At 46.9% G+C, this 22,109-nt stretch overlaps 1 protein-coding gene across 2 annotated transcripts; it reads right to left on the bottom strand.

The window, feature by feature from the left end:
* Window positions 1-1,431: 1,431 nt before the first annotated feature.
* On the bottom strand, window positions 1,432-21,862 carry PLEK2 (pleckstrin 2). 2 transcript variants are annotated; one of them, XM_055304553.1, is made up of 10 exons: window positions 21,704-21,862; window positions 12,180-12,319; window positions 11,549-11,748; window positions 7,582-7,763; window positions 6,520-6,611; window positions 6,056-6,243; window positions 5,722-5,823; window positions 4,182-4,265; window positions 3,169-3,247; window positions 1,432-1,900 (listed from the first exon to the last, which is right to left on the bottom strand). In XM_055304553.1, exons 2-10 carry the CDS (start codon window positions 12,196-12,198, stop codon window positions 1,773-1,775), a joined length of 1,074 nt encoding a protein of 357 aa, XP_055160528.1. In that variant the 5' UTR covers window positions 12,199-12,319; window positions 21,704-21,862; the 3' UTR covers window positions 1,432-1,772. The 2 variants fall into 2 exon arrangements, with proteins under 2 accessions (XP_055160528.1, XP_055160529.1); XM_055304554.1 differs by lacking the exons at window positions 12,180-12,319; window positions 21,704-21,862 and adding an exon at window positions 21,326-21,451 and having other exon boundaries at window positions 11,549-11,713.
* Between the last annotated feature and the right edge of the window lie 247 nt (window positions 21,863-22,109).

Raw genomic sequence — 22,109 nt, 5'->3', positions numbered from 1 at the left:
ACAAAAACAATTGCTCAGTTTATCCAAATCTTGGATCTCCACACAAAGCCAAGCCTTTTCCTTAAAATGATGTCATCTCCCATTCTGCTTGTGAGGTAAAGCGGTTATCAACTCCTACAACTGAAAATTAGCAATAGTTTGGGTCTCATTTAATTGTAAGTGAAAGTGAAAAGTAGCTGAGAAAAAATGGGAACATTTCATTTTCTGTATTTTAGAGCAAAACAAGACAAACCAGTATGTATGTGGTTAATGCTCATTTGGTGGGAACCTACAGAGACATGGTAGGCATCACGGTTATTCAGCGGCCATCCTTTCAAACCCTTTGACCTAGCTACTTTTATGTGAAGAACCATTAAACTAAAATGGCTTGGGATTTTTAAAAACTCAAGTACTATAGTACCTTGGCAAGAATTTCCCCTCATTCGCCTCAAGGTGATGGCCATCTACTTTTCCAACATGAAGATTCTGATACCCCTATACAGAACAGGGTGCAGTTGTGCCAATTTGGAGTCAAGCCATCAAACCAAATGCAGTTTAATTTAGATAAACACCTGTTGATATTCAAAGAGCAATAAAGAAACTAATTCCAGGGACATTAGACCTTGGTGAAATGCCAAACGGAAAATGGTGCTTTAAAAGGCAGTCTCTTACAATGTAAGGAATAAAATAAAACCTCATTAGCTTGGAATTCCTGATCATTCAGGTTGGGTATTCTAGACAAGACTAAGAGGAGGCAGTTCAAACTATTTAAAAGGAAAATTTTTTCCTTAAGCACTTTGGAAGTACCTACTCCCCTTAAATGTAAGTTACATATCTATTCATTAAAGGAAGTCTAAGCACTTGTACTTGGCAAGAATGCTGACAGTAGCTTGTGCCAGATTACTGTATAAACTTGAAAGTAATAAAAATGTTTTTAAAGATACTGTATGATACAGACTTTTCACTACTTCAGATTAACCTCCCAAACTGGTGAAGCTTCTTCGTATCTATGTCTCAATGTTCACTTTTAAACCAACATTTCATTCCTTAATTCTTTCACTGTTTACATCTTTCTCTGTCCTTTAGCAGCTTCTGCTCTGCACCTCTTTTCTGAGTTGCTGTTTTTCATAGAAACGCTGTAATTTTACTCTGTTGTATAGGTGACTTATCTCAACTGAGTCCATGATTTCTGCAGTGAATATGCTTATATAGGCTTATTTTTCAAAACAAAACAACGTTCAAAATTTTGCCACCATTCCCATTTTAGGATGAAGCATTAGTGACAGAGATCACTTGAGATGTTTTCATAATCTTGCATAATAATTTGTATAGCCTCAAGCATGAAAAACCTATTAAAACTATAAAACTATACAGCAATTTTAATAGAAACATGTCAGTTTTTATTAATTCCAGAGAAGTTAGTTTTTGACAGCATTTCAGAGAGAGCCAACATGAGACTAATGTTTTATTTAGTATTACAATATGGCTAGTTAGTGTTACGACAAGAAAACCTACTTTGGTGCCAAAGGGATGGCTAGCTGTGAAAATGGATGAAAGTCAAGACACTGACGTCTTACAACTGTTCTAGCGTTTCCAGGCTGTTGAAGGTGAGGAAGGAAATAGCACCACTGCCAATTGTGATCTAAGGAACTCCAGTCTCAGAGAAAGCCATACAAAATATTACAAAGAAGTTAAAAGTCTTAACACAATCCCATTCTCCAGGAAGTCTTGTCTGTACCATCCAGTAGGAGGGAGGAATCCTGGTTCTGTTCCTTTCGGAACATGTTCCCTCGTCACGTTAACTTTTTGATAGCTTCAATCCACTCAGCTCGCTCAGCCTTGCTGCTGGCCTGGATATAATAGTGTGTGTCATCCTTGGTAATCACTTTGAAGAGATTCCCCTGGACATTTCCTTTAACCCCTAGGCAGAAGAAAAATCAGTGAGTAGATATCCATGTCTGTTTTCAGCTAGAAGTCATCTGAACCACAAACAAAAAATACACATAATCAAGTATTTCTTAAATACCAATGCATGTGGTTAGGAAATCCCACAAGATGCCCACTTTCCTCATTTTCTTCTTTTCATTCCCCATCCCTCACCTGTGCCCTCCTGGCCTGCTCCCTGCACTAACCACAGATCTACAGTTCCATTCACATCCAAGAATCCAATACGTGGGGCAGCCCCAGTGGCTCAAGCAGTTTAGCACTGCCCTCGGCCCCGGGCGTGATCCTGAAGACCTGGGATCGAGTCCCGCATTGGGCTCCCTGCATGAAGCCTGCTTCTCCCTCTGCCTGTGTCTGTGCCCCTCTCTCTTCCTCTCTCTCTCTCTCTCTCTCTTTCTGTCTCTCATGAATAAGTAAATAAAAAATCTTAAAAAAAATAATCCAACAAGTTTATGTTAAAAGTAGATTTGGGATTTGACTTTAACTTCTTTGAACCTCAATTTCCACATCCATAAAATGGGAATAATACACTGTTTTCTTAGCTGCCTGTTGTGAGGTTAGTGTGTTAATAGATACTAAAGTGTGTTGCTGGGATCCCTGGGTGGCGCAGTGGTTTGGTGCCTGCCTTTGGCCCAGGGCGCGATCCTGGAGATCCAGGATTGAATCCCACGTCGGGCTCCCGGTGCATGGAGCCTGCTTCTCTCTCTGCCTCTCTCTCTCTCTGTGTGACTATCATAAATAAATAAAAATTTAAAAAAATAAAAATAAATAAAGCTTTAAAGTGTGTTGCTAACCTTTAAACACTGTGTAGGCTACTATTCTAAGGTGAATGTTTATTTGCCAGTAAGCACAGAAACGGGAAAGCATACGAGAGACAAGGATTTATTTAGTTGTGTTGTTAAAACACTAAGAACAGGGCAGCCCAGGTGGCTCGATGGTTTGGTGCAGCCTTCTGGGGACCCGGAATCAAGTCCCGCGTCAAGCTCCCTGCATGGAGCCTGTTTCTCCCTCTGCCTGTGTCTCTGCCTCCCTCTATCTGCCTCTCATGAATAAATAAATAAAATCGTAAAAAAAAAAAAACACAAACTAAGAACACCCCATATGCCATTTTCCCTAATTCTGAAATTGGCTCCAAAACCCACACTATTCATCGTCTCCTGAGACCTACTCAGCCCCCACAGCTCAGTCCACCAGCAGATCGCTGAGAGTGCGGCCGGGAGGAGCCCAAGGCCAGTTGCACCTTACCAGTGGGAACTCCATTATCCTCCAGAGCAGACACGAGTGAACCACGAAGAGAAAATCCACCCACTGGCCGGTTCTCCTCCTGCAGCAGAAAGAATTCCTGATTAGGCAAAGTGTGAATGCACAAAAAGGAAAAAGGAGTTGCACTCTTGCCCTGTAACCACCCTTGGGCCCGCTAAAGAAGTCAGTGAGAGTCCTCTGTAATAGAAGATGAAGCTGAATTAGGACATCATGTGGTTGTGTTACATGCACCAGTAACAAGTCTGGGCTCTGTCTCACTGCTAGCAGAGGCAGGGCAAGGCCACACCCCGCCCTGGCCCACTGGCCTCTGTTGGCCGGCAAGGTCCCCGAGGGCTCCTTCTCACTCCTTGCAGTGCTCTCCCCTAGGGCTGGGATTCCTGACTGAAACTTGGAATGAAAAAAAAAAAAAAAAAACTGAATGAAAATCATACATCTACCAAGACAAGGCCGAACAGGCCAGCTAAAAGGCCCTTTATCTTTGCTTTTGACTGTTATTAGATCAACTCCTCATACAATAATACATACTTATTATCCAAAACTCAGAGTAGCAATTCCTCGATTGATTAGAAAACAAGAAAATCCGTAAATTATGGCTTAAACAGTACATGGTAAAAGAAACTTTCCACAACATCGGTGGGGACAAAAAAAAAAATGTTGGGGGCAGAATTCATGGGATTTCCGCACAGAAAGGGGCAAAGCGGCTGGGGAGCACCAGTTAGGAGTCTCCTTATCAGCCCACCCCACCCTTCCAGCCACACAGAAAGCTTTGCAGAAACTAAAAAATGCTTTGCTCTCAAAATAATGATAACCCTCTGGGCGGGCAACAACGTGCTGAAAGAGAGAAACGACCAGACCATTGAGTAGAGCTTGTATTGTGGAAACGAGGGGACGGATGCCAGGAGAGAGGCAGGAAGTACAACCAGCTGCTGGATGAGCTCGAGAGAGAAGGGACTGAAGCCTTACACACGGCCACCAAGTGAACATGTGGCACTCACTTTGGAAGGGTCATAGTAATGCAGGAAAGCCGGATCCTTCCTCAGCACAAAGCGCCGCACCTTCCAGTTTTTCCTCTTGTGCCCCTGAGGCAAAGAAAGGGTTCAAGGTTCACCTGTGACAGCTCTGCTGTTTCCTCCCATGTCCCTGCATCTAATGCCCCAGACAGCTTGCTACAGTGGACTACTTTCTGGAATGAGTCCGCCAGAGACCCAAGGATTGCCACTGCAATGGTAATGTCTATTGCCGTGAATGTCCCTACTCAGACATTTTAGCAAAAATACTGTCACCGTTCGTTGAGTTAACAGAAGCAAAGAGGGTCAGCATGGAAGGAAAAGGGGAGCATTACCCAGACCGGCAGTCAGGGTGTAGGGAGGATGGGAGGCAGCAGGTGTCAAGTGGACTAAGAACTCACAGGCAAACCTAAACCCAAGGGCACCAACTTTGAAGTGTCAAAATCAGACCCAGTTGCATGTATTTATGCGCATACATAGAAATTCTGCACCAGAAAAAGTAAGAAATGATCAATTACATGTTAAAGTCCAAATGTATAAAATATTGATGTGTATGACTCTCTGGCTTTGCCCCCAAGATCCCAAAGCTTCCTTAGCCCTCCAGCCTGGAACATCCAGAGTCCCTCCCGCACCCTGCTGGTGGCCTTCCAGATACTTGCTACTTCCCCTCACTAGGCTTTCATCAGGCCTCGGAGGCGGGCCCTTTGGGGCAAATAGGCAGCCACACACATGGTAAATAATCTAAGAGTAGATGGGGATCCCAATATGCAAGAACCAGGTGACAAGAGCAATGCGTGCCCCAAGTAACAATGGGAATGGCACTGAGCACCATGTGTCCATTGTACAGACGTGCACATTCACACGGTGTGTAGGATATGCACAAACACGAGGCATGTGCAGGTCTGCTCACACTTCATGGGCTTGGATGTGGTACTTTGTTCACAGAACAGCCTGTGTGTCAGGTGTGCCTGGAACAGGGATACTCCCCCAGACACGGTTAGGAGTAGGGGCCACAGTCCATTTTTAAACACTGACTTCACACTACAGGATTTCATCTTCAATCTACTGAAGTAGGCGGAGAAAAGTATTATTATTTTTTGTTCAAAAGTGCATCAGGAAGGTGTGCAGCATCCCACAGAGGAAGGCAGAGACCCCAGGAAGCGTCAGGGAGCTGAAGGCCAGCAAATGCAAAACACCAACCCGTAAGCAATGCCCTTCCAGAAGAGTGCATGCCCTGGGCAGGGCTGCAGACGTTTCCTAGTATAGTGATAACAACTTGTGTGTACTTTTATTCTGAATGTATCTGTGTCTGGGTGTGTGTGTGTGTGTGTGTGTGTGTGTGTGAGAGAGAGAGAGAGAGAGAGAGAGAGAGAGAGAACCGGCATGCTCATGCCTCCTGATTTGCTCCCTGCAGCTGCCACCAGCTCCTGCTGTAGCAGATTCTGCTGGTAAGTAGCACCTGCCCTCTCGCCCTTCCCACCCTTTGGGGACATCCTGTCCATCTCCTGCCTCTCCAAGGCAGGCATACCTGCTTGGCCAGATAGCCTTGTTTGACCACCGTGCCACTTAACTCCATGGTGCTGAGACTCATTTCTTCCTTGGAGCTTATCTTCTTCTTATAACTCTCAGCCTAGTGAGAAAGGAAAAAACAGGGACTTTGTTACCAAAAAGTCCCAGTTCTAGACTCTGGGGGCAACCGCAGGGGAAAACGAAAATTCTCAATACAGAAAGCTCATTCCACCTGGGGGTAAAGGGGTGCCCAAGCCCTAGACCTTCGCCCACAAATGTGGACCCCCGGCCCTCACTCTGTTGCATCCTCCTTCCCTGACCCAGTGACAAGAGGAACTCCCTCCCTAACTTACGAAGGTGTACAGGGCTGTGGAGTCATCCAGGAACTGCTCGGCCAGATCTCCAGAGCGAATGGCTCCCATGCTTCGGACACCTACCGGCCTAAGAAAGTTCTCTTCCATGAGCATGGAGGCCAGGGTCACGGCCTCCAGACGGCTGGCAGAAAAGTTGTTGGAGATGAGCCAGTCTACCAGAGAGGAGCCTGCATCGGGGCAAGGGCAGCACAAGTCAGATGATAGGCTACAGATTAACCTCCCTGGGGGTGCTTGACTGTGACCTCATTGACTTTAACCTCCTGGGCAGCCTTGGGCTGGACTCAAAAGCCAACCGAAGGCCCACCCACATGTGGCCATCTCAGACTAGCCAGTTGGCCGGAGGCAGCTCTGGCCTCAACATAGGAGGTCAAGCATGGCTGAGTCCCAGGTCACCATGCTCTGGTTTCCACTGCCCGCCCCAGCCCCCAAGAGGGGAGGTTCACCTATGAAGGTCTTTTTGTAGGTGCTTCCCTGCTCCATGTTGGGGCTTGGCCGGATTCCACTGCTGCTGTCATGCATCTTGTCCACAATGCGACTACACAAAAGGAAGGCAAAGGAGAGGGAACCCTCATCGTACCAATGCATATGAGGGAGGGTCCAAGGAGCAAGCTATAAAGGTATAAAGCAAGGGGCAACCGGTTTGATACATGTTACAAAGCAAGAGGAGTATTCTGGGATGCATCAGAATTTGAGAGGTAGGATTTCGTTTCTATGTGAGACAGGTATTCCTTTTGTAGTACAATTAAAGAGCCATGTGACTTTTCATTTTAAAGCAAATGAATGTACAATAAAAGACTTCAGGGCCTGGCACGGAGCTCTCTGGGAGCCCAGAAGTGGACTCGTCCTGTGTCTTTGACAGTTCTGCTATCTTGGAGGTTAGGGGGTGTTTCCTGCAGATGTAACCGTTTCCATGATAGAACTCCTTCATCCCTACTTTAGCGTACTGCCTCTACCAATGACCTGTTTTCTGTTCTGTGAAATGATTCTGGCCACCAGTGGAAAATCTTTTCTCATTTTCTATCTATGTCCTTGAGTTGGAAAGCACTTGAGATGAGATCTTCTTTATTCACATTTGTGTCTCCTGAACAGCCAGGGCATATAGGGAATGCAGTAGGCACTCTGTAACTGCTGCCTGAATGGATGGATGAGGAACCTCACCAAGCAAGAATGCAGCTGCTGCCTAAACACATCCTTCTTGCCACCCAGGCTGCAAACCAGACCAATGATTTGGCAAGTGGATATCCCTGGGGGGCTGTGACATAGCCTGGGGCACCTTGGCTGAAACTGGAGGGAGGGTTTCAGGACACCGATGTGGGCAAAAGCAGCAGAGGCCCTGAGAGGTTACTGGGAGCAGGACAGCCAGGTAGACCGGAAGGCCCTGCAGCACGATGGTGTACCGGACAGGCCCGTGGAGCAACATCAGAGCCCCACTCCCTGCGTCCCACAGACAGAAGAGGTAGCAGCAAAGCCAGGCAGGGTGAGGGGTGGCGGGGCTGGGCACTCACTGTAGGCTGATGTGAGGAGGCAACTTGAAGGAGTTTCTCAAAATGTGGAGTTGCTGGACTTTCCCCGGCTGCCCGGCATGGATAGCCCCCGTGATCTCAAAGGCCCAGGCGTCCCTCTCTTCTCGAGAACAGGCCTCCAGGAAGTACTCAGTGGATGTTTGAGTCTTCAGCTTAATGAGGAGCTGCGGGAAGAGATAGCCGGTCACACCAGCACACACAGACCCGCAGGCAAGGGCAGCAAAGACGACAGGGCCACAGCAAACCCGGGACACGGAGGCCCAGCAGCTGCCAAAGGCCCAACTCCTCCACCGTGTCCCAGGAAGTGGTCTTCAAAGATTCCCCTGGCATACCTCAAGCAGCAGGGAGCTCTCGCCTCAAAAGGTAAGCTTTCCCTCTGGCACAGACTATTGAGCACAGGGACTGCTTCTGGGCACTCTGCCTCCCCGCTTCCAATTCGCCTTCTAGAACCACAGAGACTAACCTGACCTCCCATGACGGCCGCTGTGCTGAAGAGGGAGATGCACTGGCTTTCAAGTCAGGCTGATGGGAATGCAAGTCCCAGCTCTGCCACAGACGCTTGGGCACAGGAAGCAATGCCACCGGGCCTTACTTTCTTCATCTGTCATGTGGGGGTACGAACAGCTACCTCAGAGGCACTGTTCACTAAGCTCCCTTCAGCGCTCTTTCCTTTAGTCTCAGCATCTCCAGTCTCTCACACACTTCTCATAGGATATGGTTTCATCTCTTAACTGGTTCATGCTCTGCTACATGTTCTGCAGTTGGTCAACATTCGCATAAGCTAGGACCCCGGGAATGGAACCTGCTGCCCCAGGAAAGCTTTGAGGGATACAGGGTGGCAGGATCTGACTCAGTAGACTCACACTCTGTGCAGTCAGCTGAGAGTCTTTTTTAAAAAAGATTTTATTTATTTATTCATTAGAGACACAGAGAGAAAGAGGCAGAGACAGAGGGAGAGGGAGAAGCAGGCTCCATGCAGGGAGCCCGATGTAGGACTCGATCCTGGGATCCCAGGATCACAACCCGAGCCAAAGGCAGACACTCAACCACTGAACCACCCAGGTGCCCAGGTGAGAGTCTTTTTGATGTAGGCTGCATCTCCTCCATTCTTTAAATGTGCACAGAGGGTTTGTTTGTTGTTTTTTTTTTTTACCTTTGTAGGATTTGGATGTTGACCCTATTAAATGTCATCCAAGTAAACTGGACCTGCCACTTCTGTTGGAAAACAGGTGCATTGTTTCATTACCATTCTGTTTTCTAATATATTAGTTCCCAACTTCCTTTGCTTGCAAACTTAACATCCCTCCTCTCAACTAACAACAAAAATGATGATAAGACAGGGCACCTGGGTGGCTTAGTCAGTTAAGTGTCTGTCTTTGGCTCAGGTCATGATCCCAGGGTCCTGGGATTGAGCCCCATGTCAGGCTCTCTGCTAAACCCTTCTCCCTCTCCCTCTGCCTGCTGTTCCTCCTGCTTGTGTGCGCGCTCTCTCTCTCTCTCTCTGTCAAATAAATAAATAAACTTTTTTTTTAAATGGTGATAAAGACAAGACAGGCTCACAGTCTCAAAGAATACCATGAGGCTGTTCCTCCAAGTTAACACTGACTCACTCATTAGCATTGTGGGAGAACAAAATCAACTTTCTGTGGGCAGTCAACATTTTAATGAAAGAATTTTAGGAAAGACTATAAAATTCCATGTGAAATCCACACATACTCTTATATAGCTTCCTTAATTTAAATATATACACACACATATACTTTAGAACTTGTTCTTAGTGAACCTATGGGCTCCTCATGACCTCTTCCAGCTCAAGGACTCATGAACCAGGCAGATGACAGACAATCTGAGAATTAACAGGAAGCTCACAACTCAAGCAAATTTAACTTGTTTCCTTTTTTTAAGATTTTATTTATTTATTCATGACAGACACAGAGACAGAGAGAGAGGCAGAGACACAAGCAGAGGGAGAAGCAGGCTCCATGCAGGGAGCCCGATGTGGGACTTGATCCCGGGTCCCCAGGATCACACCCTGGGCCAAAGGTGGTGCTAAACTGCTGAGCCACCCAGGGATCCCCAACTTGTTTCCTTTTTTGAAAGTTTTTGTATCTCCAGCCCATTCTACCAGCACTTTCCCTGTCTACTGTTCCTTAATAATTATTAAGGGGCATCAGGTCAAGAAGTTAACCTATAAATTCTGGGGTGTTGTTGAGAACTGGAGTCTTAAATTCACTTAGAAAAGTAGGGGTTTTTCCTCTTAAAATCATCTCACTTATCTGTAAATTTGTCTTCCTTCTTAAACATGAATCCAGCAAACATTTGCTAATTGTCTGCCATGTGTCCATAGTGTTTGGTCTTGTGATGCTACAAGGAGGAAGATGTAGCCCCAGGTCTGCCCAGCCTGGGCATTCTCCAGCAGCCTTGCCAGTACCCAACAGAACACTACCCGGCCTGACTTTTCCCTCTTAATCAGCAGCACCTATAGGTTGGCAGTGGAAATTGTAGACGGACATTTCATATTTGCAGCCTCCTAGGCTGGAATGACACTCAACACCTACCTCTCCTTTGTCCTCAAATTCCAGTCATGTCCTGTGGACATATCATAATGTTTTCTTGTGCTCTCCCTACTTCTTGCCCTATTTCATGCCTCGTTATTTTAATAGCTCCTTTTGTTTTCTTGAGGAAGATTCAAAACTACAAAAGAGTACAGAGGTTAACAAAACAAATACCGGGAAACCCACCACCCAGAGTAGACTGTGTGAATATTTTCTTGTAATCAGAAGGCTTGTCAATTGGTCTAGAAGAGTCAAAGAAGAAAAACATGGTAAGAAAGAAGAAAAAGAAAAAAAAAAAAAAAAGAAAGAAGAGAAAGGTGGGTCCCCTGGCTGGCTCAGTCGATAGAGCGTGTGACTCTTGATCTCAGGGTTGTGAATTCGAGCCTCACACAAAGAATACTTAAAAAAAGAAAAAAAGGAAAGAAGAACGTGTAAGACCCTTCTTTATGGATCTAATAACTTATTAGGAACAGAGCGTAGTTCCTCATTTTAGTCCTTCTAAAAGCGTTTTCACCCATCCATTCTCTCACTCAGGACCTTCAACAACTCCGCATTTCCTCCGTCTGGCGCCAGCCAACCTCCCATTGCTCCCTCTGTGAATATTCCCCTTTGGCCACAGGGGCCATTGTTATCTCCAAATCTATCCCTGTCTCCCCTCACATTTACTCAAGACTTTCCACCTGCCCAGAATGTCTGCCTCTCTCCTCTTTCAGATCTTTGCCAAATCTCTATTCCTCCCAATGCTGTACCTGACTCAGAGCCCATAATTACATCTTCCTCCTCTTCGGGAATACAGTGTTCTCTACAGCTAATTATGTTTGTGCCAACATTTGGAATTCGGAATGTTTTTTAATTAACCACTTGCTTCCATAATAAGATTAATAACTCAAGGAAAAACGCTTTTACCACTTTCTCCCTTGACTCCTACAAGCCTAGCAGATTGAGAAATCAGGGCACCTGATGGGCCCTCCAAAAATGACTAATTCAGATATTTTTTTTTGATGATAGGGTTGAAACTGCACCTGACTTTAGGAACACATACCCCCCTCAAGGGGATGAAAGCCACCATATTAAATTCCAAGGAAGCACTAATTGCTCCCATTTGTGTAGTGCTCCTAGCCCACAAAGTGCTTTGACAGACCATTAGCCTCTCATGATCCTCGGCACAATCATGGGAGCTATCAAGGTGTCATGAACTTACCCCATTTTATAGATGAGGAACTAAGGCTCAGAGAGGTTCAATTACTTGCCCAACATCACACATCTGGTACGTAATGCAGCGGGACTTCAATTTAGGTTTCTCAATGATAACTCAGCTCTTTACCCACACCACCCTCACCAAAGAGGCCAGAGGTGGGAGGGTCCAAGGCAGGGGAACAAGGGCCTTCACTTACCGGTCGGTTTTCATACTCCAGGCAGGGGCAGGTGATGGTGCAGCCATCCAGAAGGATCCGGCCCTTGGGAGGGGTCACCTTCCGACCCCCATCAAGCTTGTAGTACAGCAATGTGTTCTGCCGAAGGATGAACCATCGCGCCTTCCAGTTGTGGACAATGTGACCCTGAGGACGGACAGGAGAGCCCTGCAGTGAGGCAGCTGAGGGGACAACACTGAGTTCAGGGAGAGGTGTCTGTCCTACGGCACAGGTATCTAGACTGTGCCATGCCATCTACTGTTCAAAAAGGAGACAGCATTATCTTTTTTAAAAACCTCATTTTATTTTTTTTAATTTTAAAATAATTTCAACTCAGAGTAAAGCTGAAGAATAGTAATAAAGAACTTTTTTTTTTACAGAATCGTGTAAGAGTAAATTTTTAACATGATGTTCCATCACTTCTGAGTATTTCATGTGTGTCTGCTACAAAAAAAGGGGTGAGGGGAATATTTCCAACATAACCACCATGTAACCATAAACATCAGGAAATTTCCAATAATGTTATTTTCATCGATTCCACAACCCCCATCCAAGTCTCCCCAACTGCCCTATAGTGTCCTTCAGAGCCAAAGGATCCAGTTCAAAATCATACCTTTTATTTTCATTTTCATGAAAAAAGCATTATCTGTCTGGATCTCCTTATCAACTCTTTTGAGTATGTAACAAACATCCTTGGCATTGACCTTCCAGTTCCCGGTTGACCTTTTCTGTGATTATAAACCTTCAAAGAAACTGCAAAGTAACGCAGAAAAGAAAGTCCTATCACTGGAAGACAGCCAATGCTAACACTGTGTTTTCCTAAAGTCTTTTTTTCCTCTTAGTTTTTTTTAAAAATATTTATTTATTTATTATTTATGATAGACATAGAGAGAAAGAGAGGCAGAGACACAGGAAGAGGGAGAAGCAGGCTCCATGCCAGGATTCTGATATGGGATTTGATCCTGGGACTCCAGGATCACACCCTGGGCCAAAGGCAGGCGCTAAACCACTGAGCCACCCAGGGATCCCCTCCTCTTAGTTTTTACTTTCTGGTTTTTAAAAAAATCAAGACCACGTTACATATAGTTTTATTATCTAGTTTTTGTTTCATTGAGCTTTGCAGAGCATCTTCTCATGCCAATATATTTCTTTGAAATATGTTTTTTAATAAGCACAAGGTAGATGCAACATTTAGTTGTCAATCTGCTGTTTGTAACTGAGGTTGTTTTTTTCACTGTTATAAACAATTCTGCAGTAAATATCCTTGCACATAAATTCTTATCTGCATCTCAGATTTTTTTTCCCTTAGGATATATTCCTAGAAAGAATATTACTAGTCAAAGGACGTGAGCAATTTATAAAGTTGAAGCCACAGTCTAACAGTGCTAAGGACCCTAATAATCTTGCTAAGGGGCAAGCCTAAAAGGCAGGGTATTTTGGGGGGTGTTCTCGGGTGAGCCATAGAGCCAATGGACAGGATAGTCAGGTAAAGGCAAAGAGATAGATCAACACATGAGGGAATGTCTACTGAGGAATCAGAAAAGAACGGGTTTAGTATACACTTATTTAAACAACTTTCCTGGCATATTTCTCAGAGCAGAGCCCAATAAAGATTAGATTCTAACTAAGAGAGATGCACTTTATCTGAATCAGAGACCATTTCCCCAATTCCCTCATTTCCTTACATTTCCTAGCATTTATTAATTTCAAAGGCTCCTTGAGTTCGCCTATCTGTGGTATTGTGATTGCTCAGTGATTCTAAGTGCTGTTAGGGAACCAAAAGTTGTAGGAGTTGACTGAGCAAGCACTGGGTTGTGCCCAAACAGAATTTACTACGGCAGCTAAATAGAACTTCTAACCACGTTAATCTGACAAGAGTTTATTAACATGTCTAAGTGCTATCACACTGCCTGGTGATCAAGCTGTTCATGTGAGATGACTTTCGTAGTCAAGTTGAATTTTACATTTTTTGCTCTCTCCACTCTGTCCCATACTTAGGATCGGCATGTAACACGACGGTTGACAGCTTTTCTTGACGTGGGCAGATGTGTTTAAAGAAACAAAAAAGATTTCTCTCTGACTCCTCAGCAACAGGGGTTCTCTACTGCTCTCCACGTGGCCCAAGCTCAGGTCCTCTTTCTCGATGACCTTGTACTGAGGGGCTCCTGGACCAGCATTAGCAGTCAATTGCTGGCTCAAAGATTGTGTACAGGGGATTCCTGGGTGGCTCAGCGGTTTGGTGCCTGCCCTCGGCCCAGGGTGTGATGCTGGGGACCTGGGATCGAGTCCCACATCAGGCTTCCTACATGGAGCCTGCTTCTCCTGTCTGTGTCTCTGCCTCTCTCTCTCTATCTGTGTCTCTCATGAATAAACAAATAAAATCTTAAAAAAAAAAAAAAAGATTGTGTATAGGAAGAATGCAATCCTGGCTGATGAGGGCAAAATAATCTTAAACCTTAGGACACAAGTGTTATGGACTAAATTATGTACCCCTTGGCACACACACATTCATATATTAAAGCCCTAACTCCCACTTGATGGGATGAACACTGGGTGTTATATGTTGCCAAACTGAATTTAAATAAAATATTTTGAAAAAAAAAAAAAAAAGCCCTAACTCCTAACGGTGACTGTATGTGAAGTTAGGGCTTTAAAGAAGTGATTAGGTTAAAATGAGGTCATGAAGTGGGCCCTAACCTAATCTGACAGGGGTCCTTAAAAGAAAAGGACACTCAGGGCAGCCTGGGTGGCTCAGCGGTTTAGTGCTGCCTTTGGCCCAGGGCATGATCCTGGAGACCAGGGATCTAGTCCCATGCCGGGCTCCCTGCATGGAGCCTGCTCCTCCCTCTGCCTCTCTTTCTCTCTGTGTGTCTCTCATGAATAAATAAATAAAATCTTTAAAAAAAAAAGAAAAAGAAAAAGAAAGGACACTCAGACATACAGAGAGACATCGGGGAGGCATATGCACAGAGGAAAGACCACCTGAGCACACAGCAAGAAGGTGCCCATCTGCAAGCTGTGAAGAGAGGCCTCAGGAGAAACCAAATCTGCTGACAACTTGACCTTGTACCCTACCTCCAGAACTGCGAGAAAATAAATCTCTGTTTAAGCCATCTTGTCTGCAGTACTTTTGTTCCAGTAGCTCTAGCAAACTAAAACAAGGAGAGGAGAAACGGGGGCTTGGAGATGTTAGAGAGAAAAGTGTCACAAACAGATGTTGAAGAGAACAAACCAATATGGAGAATCTGTTATTTTCTGGACAAAACGCTACATTTTCCAGAATCCCTGCCACAAAGGTAACAGGTAGGTGACTAAGTTGCTGCCACTTCCAGGCATGGGGAACTGATGCATATTTGGCAGCCACCAAACAGAGGGAAATGGGGATTTCTGGCAAGAACAGTGTTGGTAGAACAGATTCTTCTGACACCCAGTCCCCAGAGCTATCAGGGACAAATGGCAAATAATGTCAGCAGTGATGCTTCCACTAGAAATGGCTGGTGGTGTTGTTGGGTATTTTTGCCTGGCTACATTGTCCCTGGCTGTATAGCATCCTAGCTAGGTTCTCTGGCCCTCCCAAGTATTCCTGAGGTACTTAGTACTTAATATTCCTCCATGAAATCCCCTTCTGTTCAAACTCACTACAGTGGAATGTGTTTAAGAGCAACTACGAATCCTGCCAGCGAAGGAGAGAGGTCTGAGGAGAAAGGCTAATGAGCAAGGATTTACTGTGTAGGTAGAAACCCTGAAGAAGCTGGTGACCCTCATAAAAAATGTTCAAATTCTTTGACCCAATAATTCCACTTCCAGGGATGTGTGCTGAGTAAATCATTCAGGATATGGAAAAGGTTTTATGTATTGAGACACTTTGGATCATTGCTTACAATAAAATAATACAAAATACTCTGTGTAACAATACCATGCCCACTGTGGCTGCAGCGGAGGGGTTCCAATCCCAACAGATGGCAGGAAAGGTCACTGGTGGAGCCCTCAAAGTCAAACCCAGCACTCTGAGCCACCAAAAAGCAGAGCGCCCATAGTCTTTCACCCAGGCAAAGCACTTTTACTTATGTTTTTTCATGTGATACCTAAATATAACTCTAGTAGTTATTTTGGAAAATTCCTGAAGGGATACCTCAAGATAGTTGATAATTATCATCTCTAAGGACTAAGACTGGATACAGGGCAACAGGAATGAAAACTTATGGGGCACCTGGATCAGTCAGTTAAGTGTCTGCCTTCAGCTCTGGTCAGGATCCCAGGGTCCGGGACTGAGCCCTGTGTCAGGCTCCCTGCTGAGCGAGCCTGCTTCTGCCTCTCACTCTGTATACACGCACTCTCTCTCTAATGAATATAAAATCTTAGAAAAAAAGAATAAAAACTTATTTTTCAATTTACAGCCTTGAATACTTTTCTAGCTTTTTAAAAAATTCATAAGCATGTACTATTTTTACAATGGAAAATGAATTGAAAGTCAAATAAACTAAAATCCTGATGAGACGACTAGGGAAATCATTCATTCATTTATCTATTCATTCAACAATCAATGACTAACGACTACTGCACCAAGCACTGTGCTGGCAGCAGGGAGACAAGGATGAGTAAGATTCTGACCTAAGACAGTGGAGGAGACAGACAATGGTGCCAGTTAGTGTGATAAGTTCTAGGACAGATGATTGGTGGGGTTCTCCGGGACCCCACCTTCTGATATTCACACCCTTATATAGCTTCTTCCCACATGGTATAAGGGTTGGTCCATGTGACCAAGAGACTATGGCAGAGTGATTATTTGTTGGTTCTGACCTTAGGTTAAAAAAGACCCTGTAGCTTCAGTCTTGGGGTCATATTCTCTCTCTCTCTCTCTCTCTCTCTCTCTCTCTCTCTCTCTCTCTTTCTCTCTCTCTCTCTCCCCCATGTATTCCGGGAAAGCTAGCTGCCACATCATGACCAGCCCCTACACAGAGGTAAGGAACTCAAGGCTTCCAGCCAGCAGCCAGACGAATTGCAATTGGATTCTATAGCCAGTCAAGCCCTCAGAAGACTGCCACACTGGGCAACATTTTGGCTAGAACCTCATGGGAGATTTGAATCTTGCAGCTAAGATGTTCCTGAACAACCTGCCCCTTGGAAACTGTGTGAGATAAATGTTTGTTGTTTTAAGATGTTAAACTTTGGGATGATGATTACAGAACAGAGAAATAATATATATCACAATGCAAACCCCAAGAAGCAGCTCAATGGAGGAGGAAACTCAAAAGAGCGTGAGTGGGGTGACATAGGCTCTCCGAAGAGCTGATGCTAGGGCTGAATCTGGGAAGTTATGTGGAGTTGGCTATGTCAGGAAGGCAGGGAAGGGAGAGCTTGAGTCACTTCCACTTTTGAGAAACTCCCAAGTGGTTCTATATGGATTAGGCTCAGAGGCCTGTGGGCAAAGCCCAGAGGAAGTGACGCGGGTCCAGTTAACCAACAGGTTCCATGTTGTAAAGTTGATCTTTATACTGTGGCCAGAGAGGAATCCTTGAAGACTTTTAACTAGAAAGATGATGAAAAGCTTAGCTTCTCATGTTTAAAATATCACCCTGACCACACTGTGCCAGAACAGCTGAATGAAGCAGGCCAGACTAGAGCAGGCAGCTCACTTGGAGGCTGCGGTAATAATCCACAAAATGGAAGGAGAACACCATTATCCCTGGTCTATAGATAAACATACCATGCTCAGAGGAAACAGCAAGCTGGTTCAAAGCCACCAGGTAAAGGGAGTCAGAGGCCAAAACCCCAGTAGTATAGCTGAAAAATATCCTAGGCCTCGCTCTACCCAGGCAGTTTCCTCCCTCTCCGGGCTCCTTATCTGCAAGTAACTGGCTGAGGCCAGAGGCCTGCTAGACCACAAATGATTTAGGGTCCCTAGGACCCCTGTGGAGGAAGGAGGGGAGTCCATAAACTGGGAAAGCAATCCACAGCTGGGCTTAAGAGGCATAGAATGTTACAGCAGGAGGGACCCTTTGAAAAAGTCCATACAACTCCCTAACTTTAATGGTGAGGAAATTAAGGCCCAGAAAGTTCTTGCCCAAGACCCTAATCCCCAAAGAACTTGCTATGGACTGAATTATGTCCCCCTAAAAGATATGTTGAATTCTTAAGCCCTGGCACCTATGAATGTGATCTTATTTGGAAATAGGGTCTTTGCAGATGTAATCAGGATAAGATGACATCATACCGGATTAGGGTGGCCCTAATACTAAGTGGTGTCCTTATACAAAGAGAATTTGGATACTGAGGTACACAGGGAGAAGATGGCCATGTGATGATGAAGGCAGAGATTGGAGTGATGTATCCACAAGCCAAGGAATGCTAAGGATTTCCTGCACAAGGTGATGGTTAACATATATATATATATGTATATATATATATTATATATTGTATATATGTATTATATACATACATATATATCTGCCTCTCATTCCTGGCACAGGGATGCTGAAACTCTTGTAATTGTCCTGGTGATAGGAGCATTCTCTATTCTCATGAACTGACTCCGGTGGGCTTCTGGATGAAGGCTGGTCATCGTTAAGAAAAAGCCACATTTAGCAGCTTGGAATTTTCAGTGCCACCCTCATTCTCTTGAGAAGGGAGAAGGGCTGAAAATGAAGTTAATGATCAATCATGCCTATGTGATGAAGTCGCCATAAAATACCAAAGTATGGGGTTCAGACTGCTTCTGGGTTAGTGAGTACATGGAGGTACTGAGACTACTGGCATGCCTGGAGAGGACATAGAAGCTCCAAGCCCCTTCCCACATACCTTGCCCTACACAGTTTTTCCAACTGGCTGTTCATCTGTGGCAATTATCATATCCTTTAATAAACTGGCAAGTGTAAGCGTTTCCCTGAGTTCTATGAGCCACCGTAGCAAATTAATTGAAATGGAAAAGGAAGTCATTGGAACATGCACAGGACACCCCACTGGTCAGAAACACAAATGATAACCCGGGCTTGTGACCACTGTCTAAAGTATGGATAGAGTAGGGTGGAGGTGGTGGAGGGCAATCTTGTAGGACTGAGCCCTTAACCTGTGGGATGTGATACTGTCTCCACGTAGTGTCAGAATTGAGTTAAACGGCAGGCAATGAGCTGGTGTCATAGAGAATTGTTTGGTGTGGGGGAACACCTCGATACATTTGGTGACCAGCCCTGTCAGAAAGGAAGTATTCTGTATAAAAGAAAGCAGATTCAAAATATAAAGGCATAAATAGGGAAGAACAAGGTTTTTCCCTACATAGGATAGAAAAATCTGGGTTTTTCTTTTACAGCCTCCAAATACCAAAGCAAAAGAGGCAAGGGAGGACTGTCTCCTACGGGTTTCAGAGGAAGTATGGCCCTGCCAACACTTTGATTTCAGACCTCTAGCCTGAAGCCGAACTCCTTCTAGACTTTTATATTCTATGCCTATTTTTTCCTTATTAATACCTTGTATATTCTTACTCTTTGGGTTATAATATTATAAGCATTTTTTGCAAAACTATAATATACCTAGTCATTTGTGTATGTGTGGGGATATACAGGTAGTTTCCAGGTTTTTCACTACAAAAATAACTTTGTTCATCAAGTTTTAATGGCATTTCCTTGAGATAAAATCCCACAAAGGAAATTTTTAGGCCAAAGCGTGTTAACATTGCCATGTCTTTTTCTAAGAGTGTCATGCCGGGCAGCAAGGCCTGAAGTGCCTCAGCGTCTTTGTAAAGGAAAAGCAATCTTGCCCGTGCTGATCCCGCTTCCTTCCCCCTGGCCCTCCTTTAAAGCTAGGACAAGTGAGTGCCCTGCATTTTGCCTGGAGCTTTGCTTCTTTCGTGTCTGGGCGGGAGTAAGAGCCAAATCCATCATGCCCCTGCCCGTCTCCCGGCTTCACCCTCACCAGTGAGGACTGTTCAGTACTCTGGGCTTCCAGCTCAGGCCATGTCTCCCATTGTAAACCCTCCTAAATCTCTGGAATCCCGAGGCCATAGCTCTGCAAATTCTCCAGCAGGCACAGAAGCTGCTGTTGCCACCGGGAGGAAAAGACGTTAAGGGGGAAGAGGAAAAGCTGAGATAGATCCGTGGGTAGGCGGGTAGGCGGCAACTGTGAGCTGTGCCTCCGCCCCCGAGGCCAGGTCCCTCACCTTTCAGGAAAGGGTGTGGCTTTCGTTTGCCTCAGGGCCAGCCTCCACACTCCAGTGTTTGGGTTTGGCTGGAATAAGCTTCCCGCATTTCAGCCAACCCACTTCTGTGGGCTTTCGGGCTAAATCTGTTGACTGTCCTCATCTTCCTGCACCTTGGACTCCCTGAGCCAGCCACCCAGGTCTGGGCGGCCATTCCGAAGAGAACTCACGTCCTTCCTTCCCTCTTTAGCTTTCCTGAGTCTGTATGGTGGTGGTGGTAGGGAACCGTGGGAGGTAACCCGAGGAACAGAGGGAGGCCCCTACCGGGGCGAGCTATCTGGACAGTCAACAACACCCTCCAAGCCCCTTGCCCAAGTCACGCTCTTCCTCTCACCTCATGAGCTGCAGGAAAGTGGGAGACTGCAGAAGCCCTGCCACAGGTTGTCTCTCGGGGTGCAGCTGCCTCCACAAACCCAGAGGGACCAGCCTATGGCTCTAATTACAGTGGCTTGGAATTTGGGACCTGTTGTGTCCAGCTTGACCCTTGATCAAGTAGGCATTAGCCTACTACTACTCCTGCTTACAGTTTTGAGCAAACAACACACCCGCCCTCCTATATCAAATAATGTGTAACATAACATGGCTATATCACCCACTGACCTGAAAGCCATTTGAGACTTCGGGGCTGCTCTGGCCACCAGAGGAGGCAAAGCAAGGGGGAGCCTCTTCATCCATCCCTCTTCATCCATCTCCCTGCCAAAGCTATAATCTCAGTAGAAGAGCCAAAAGGATCATCCCCAGATTCTATGCTCTGCCTCTCTGTCCGGATAAACCCTTAGTGTGAACAACTATGTTCAAAGAACTCTAAAATCTCGAACTTCCTCGTGTTGCTTACTCTTTGGCTCATGTTCCACCTTGCTCTGTGAGTCCTGCGTCTGTCTGGGCTCTTGCTAGCTGAGGGGAAGGCCTTGCGGGCGTGGGCAGGGACTGAGGACCGAGGGTGCAGTCCCAGAGAGTCCCGGGGCTCTGGGGGCTCTGGGGCAAGCTCATCCTTCTGCCCCCTCCGTCTCCTCACCCGGAATTCAGTGATACCAACACCCACCCTGCGGTGGACAGAACAAGGTGTGGGGTCAACCTTGGGTCTGCGCCTGCTCCAGCACCCACCAGCGTCCTGAACTGCTTCTCCTTGGGGGAGAGGGAAGAACGCGGCGCCCACGTGTTGTGCGCTGCGGGCGCGCGGAAGAGCACAGGGGCCGGCGGGGCGCGGGGCGGGGGCAGCAGCGGGCTGCCCCCTGGCCCGGGGTGGGCAGGAGGACCGCGGGCGATGCTCTCCGCGGACGGGCGCTGCGAGCCACGGAGCGCGCTGCCGGTGCGTTAACAGCGCGTATCTCCACACGCTGCTCTCACGTCTTAGTTGTCGCAGCCGGGGGCCGCCTCGGGAGCGCCCCGCACCCCACATCGCCGGCCTCGCGGGCTGCCCTCGCCCGCGCCCCGGCCGCTCTGTTGCACCTGAGCAGGGCGCCCCTCCAACACCCGCCCCGCCCCGGCCGCGCGAGCGGGGGGCCCGGCCCCGGGGTCCCGAGGGTCCCGAGGATCCCGGGGGTCCCCAGGGGCCCCGGCGCGCTCACCCTCTTGACCAGGAAGCCCTCCTTGAGCACGCCGTCCTCCATGTCTCCGCGCGCGCCCGCCGGCCTCCAGGTGCGCGGCCCCCGCGCCCGCTGCTCCCGCGCCCGCTGCGCCCAGGGAGCGCCCCGAGCCCGCCCGGGCGACGCCTCCTGGCCCGCGTCCAGGGCCCGCGGCCGCGGGGCCTCCCGGGCAGGAAGTCACGCCCGCTCGGGGCCGCTGGCGCGCTCGCCCCGCGGAGGTGCCCGGGGGTCTGCGGCGGCCGCCCCGGGGCCCAGTCGCCAGCTGCCCGCGCTCCCCGCCCCGCAGGGCGCCCCGTCCCGGCCCCCGGGCCCGCGGCCCCCGGGCCCCCGGCCTCCACCAGCCGCCTGCCTGGCACTTACCGCGTGGCCCCCCGAGCGATTACGGAGGATCGCCAAGAATCCGGAGTCATCCCCGAGCTCAGGGGAAATGCGAGTGGGCAGACTGCATGGACTGGAACCAGGCTGGGAACTTTATCCCGGGCCTCTGGTGGGGACAGAGCAAAGTTCCCATTAGCAAAAAAAAAAAAAAAAGTCACAAGTTTAAAGAAGCAGGCACAGATTGCAGGAGCCCTCTGCCTCCAAAATACACCTCACCCCTCCCACATCCCCCCCCCAAAACAAAAAGCTAGAGCTGGAGATTCCATCATTAGGGGCAAACTTGAAGGAAATGCAAGCAAGTCTATCTAGATACATTCTATTTTAACACAATATCTTTGAAAATCAATAATGCAGAAAATCCGGGATGAACAAAGTATTCAAAATTGTA

The sequence above is a fragment of the Nyctereutes procyonoides genome, unplaced genomic scaffold, assembly GCF_905146905.1.
Source record: "Nyctereutes procyonoides isolate TBG_1078 unplaced genomic scaffold, NYPRO_anot_genome, whole genome shotgun sequence".
In the NCBI taxonomy this organism is placed as follows: domain Eukaryota; kingdom Metazoa; phylum Chordata; class Mammalia; order Carnivora; family Canidae; genus Nyctereutes; species Nyctereutes procyonoides.
The sequence above is the reverse complement of the archived record's forward strand: the minus strand, read 5'-3'. Positions and strand labels throughout refer to the sequence as shown.

Coding starts and splice junctions, on each gene's coding strand:
- PLEK2 (XM_055304553.1), bottom strand. Junction 7,764..11,548: donor TGGAGTATGAAAACCGACCG/GTAAGTGAAGGC, acceptor CTCTTCCCGCAG/CTCCTCATTAAGCTGAAGAC. Junction 3,248..4,181: donor ATTACTATGACCCTTCCAAA/GTGAGTGCCACA, acceptor TTTCTGCTGCAG/GAGGAGAACCGGCCAGTGGG.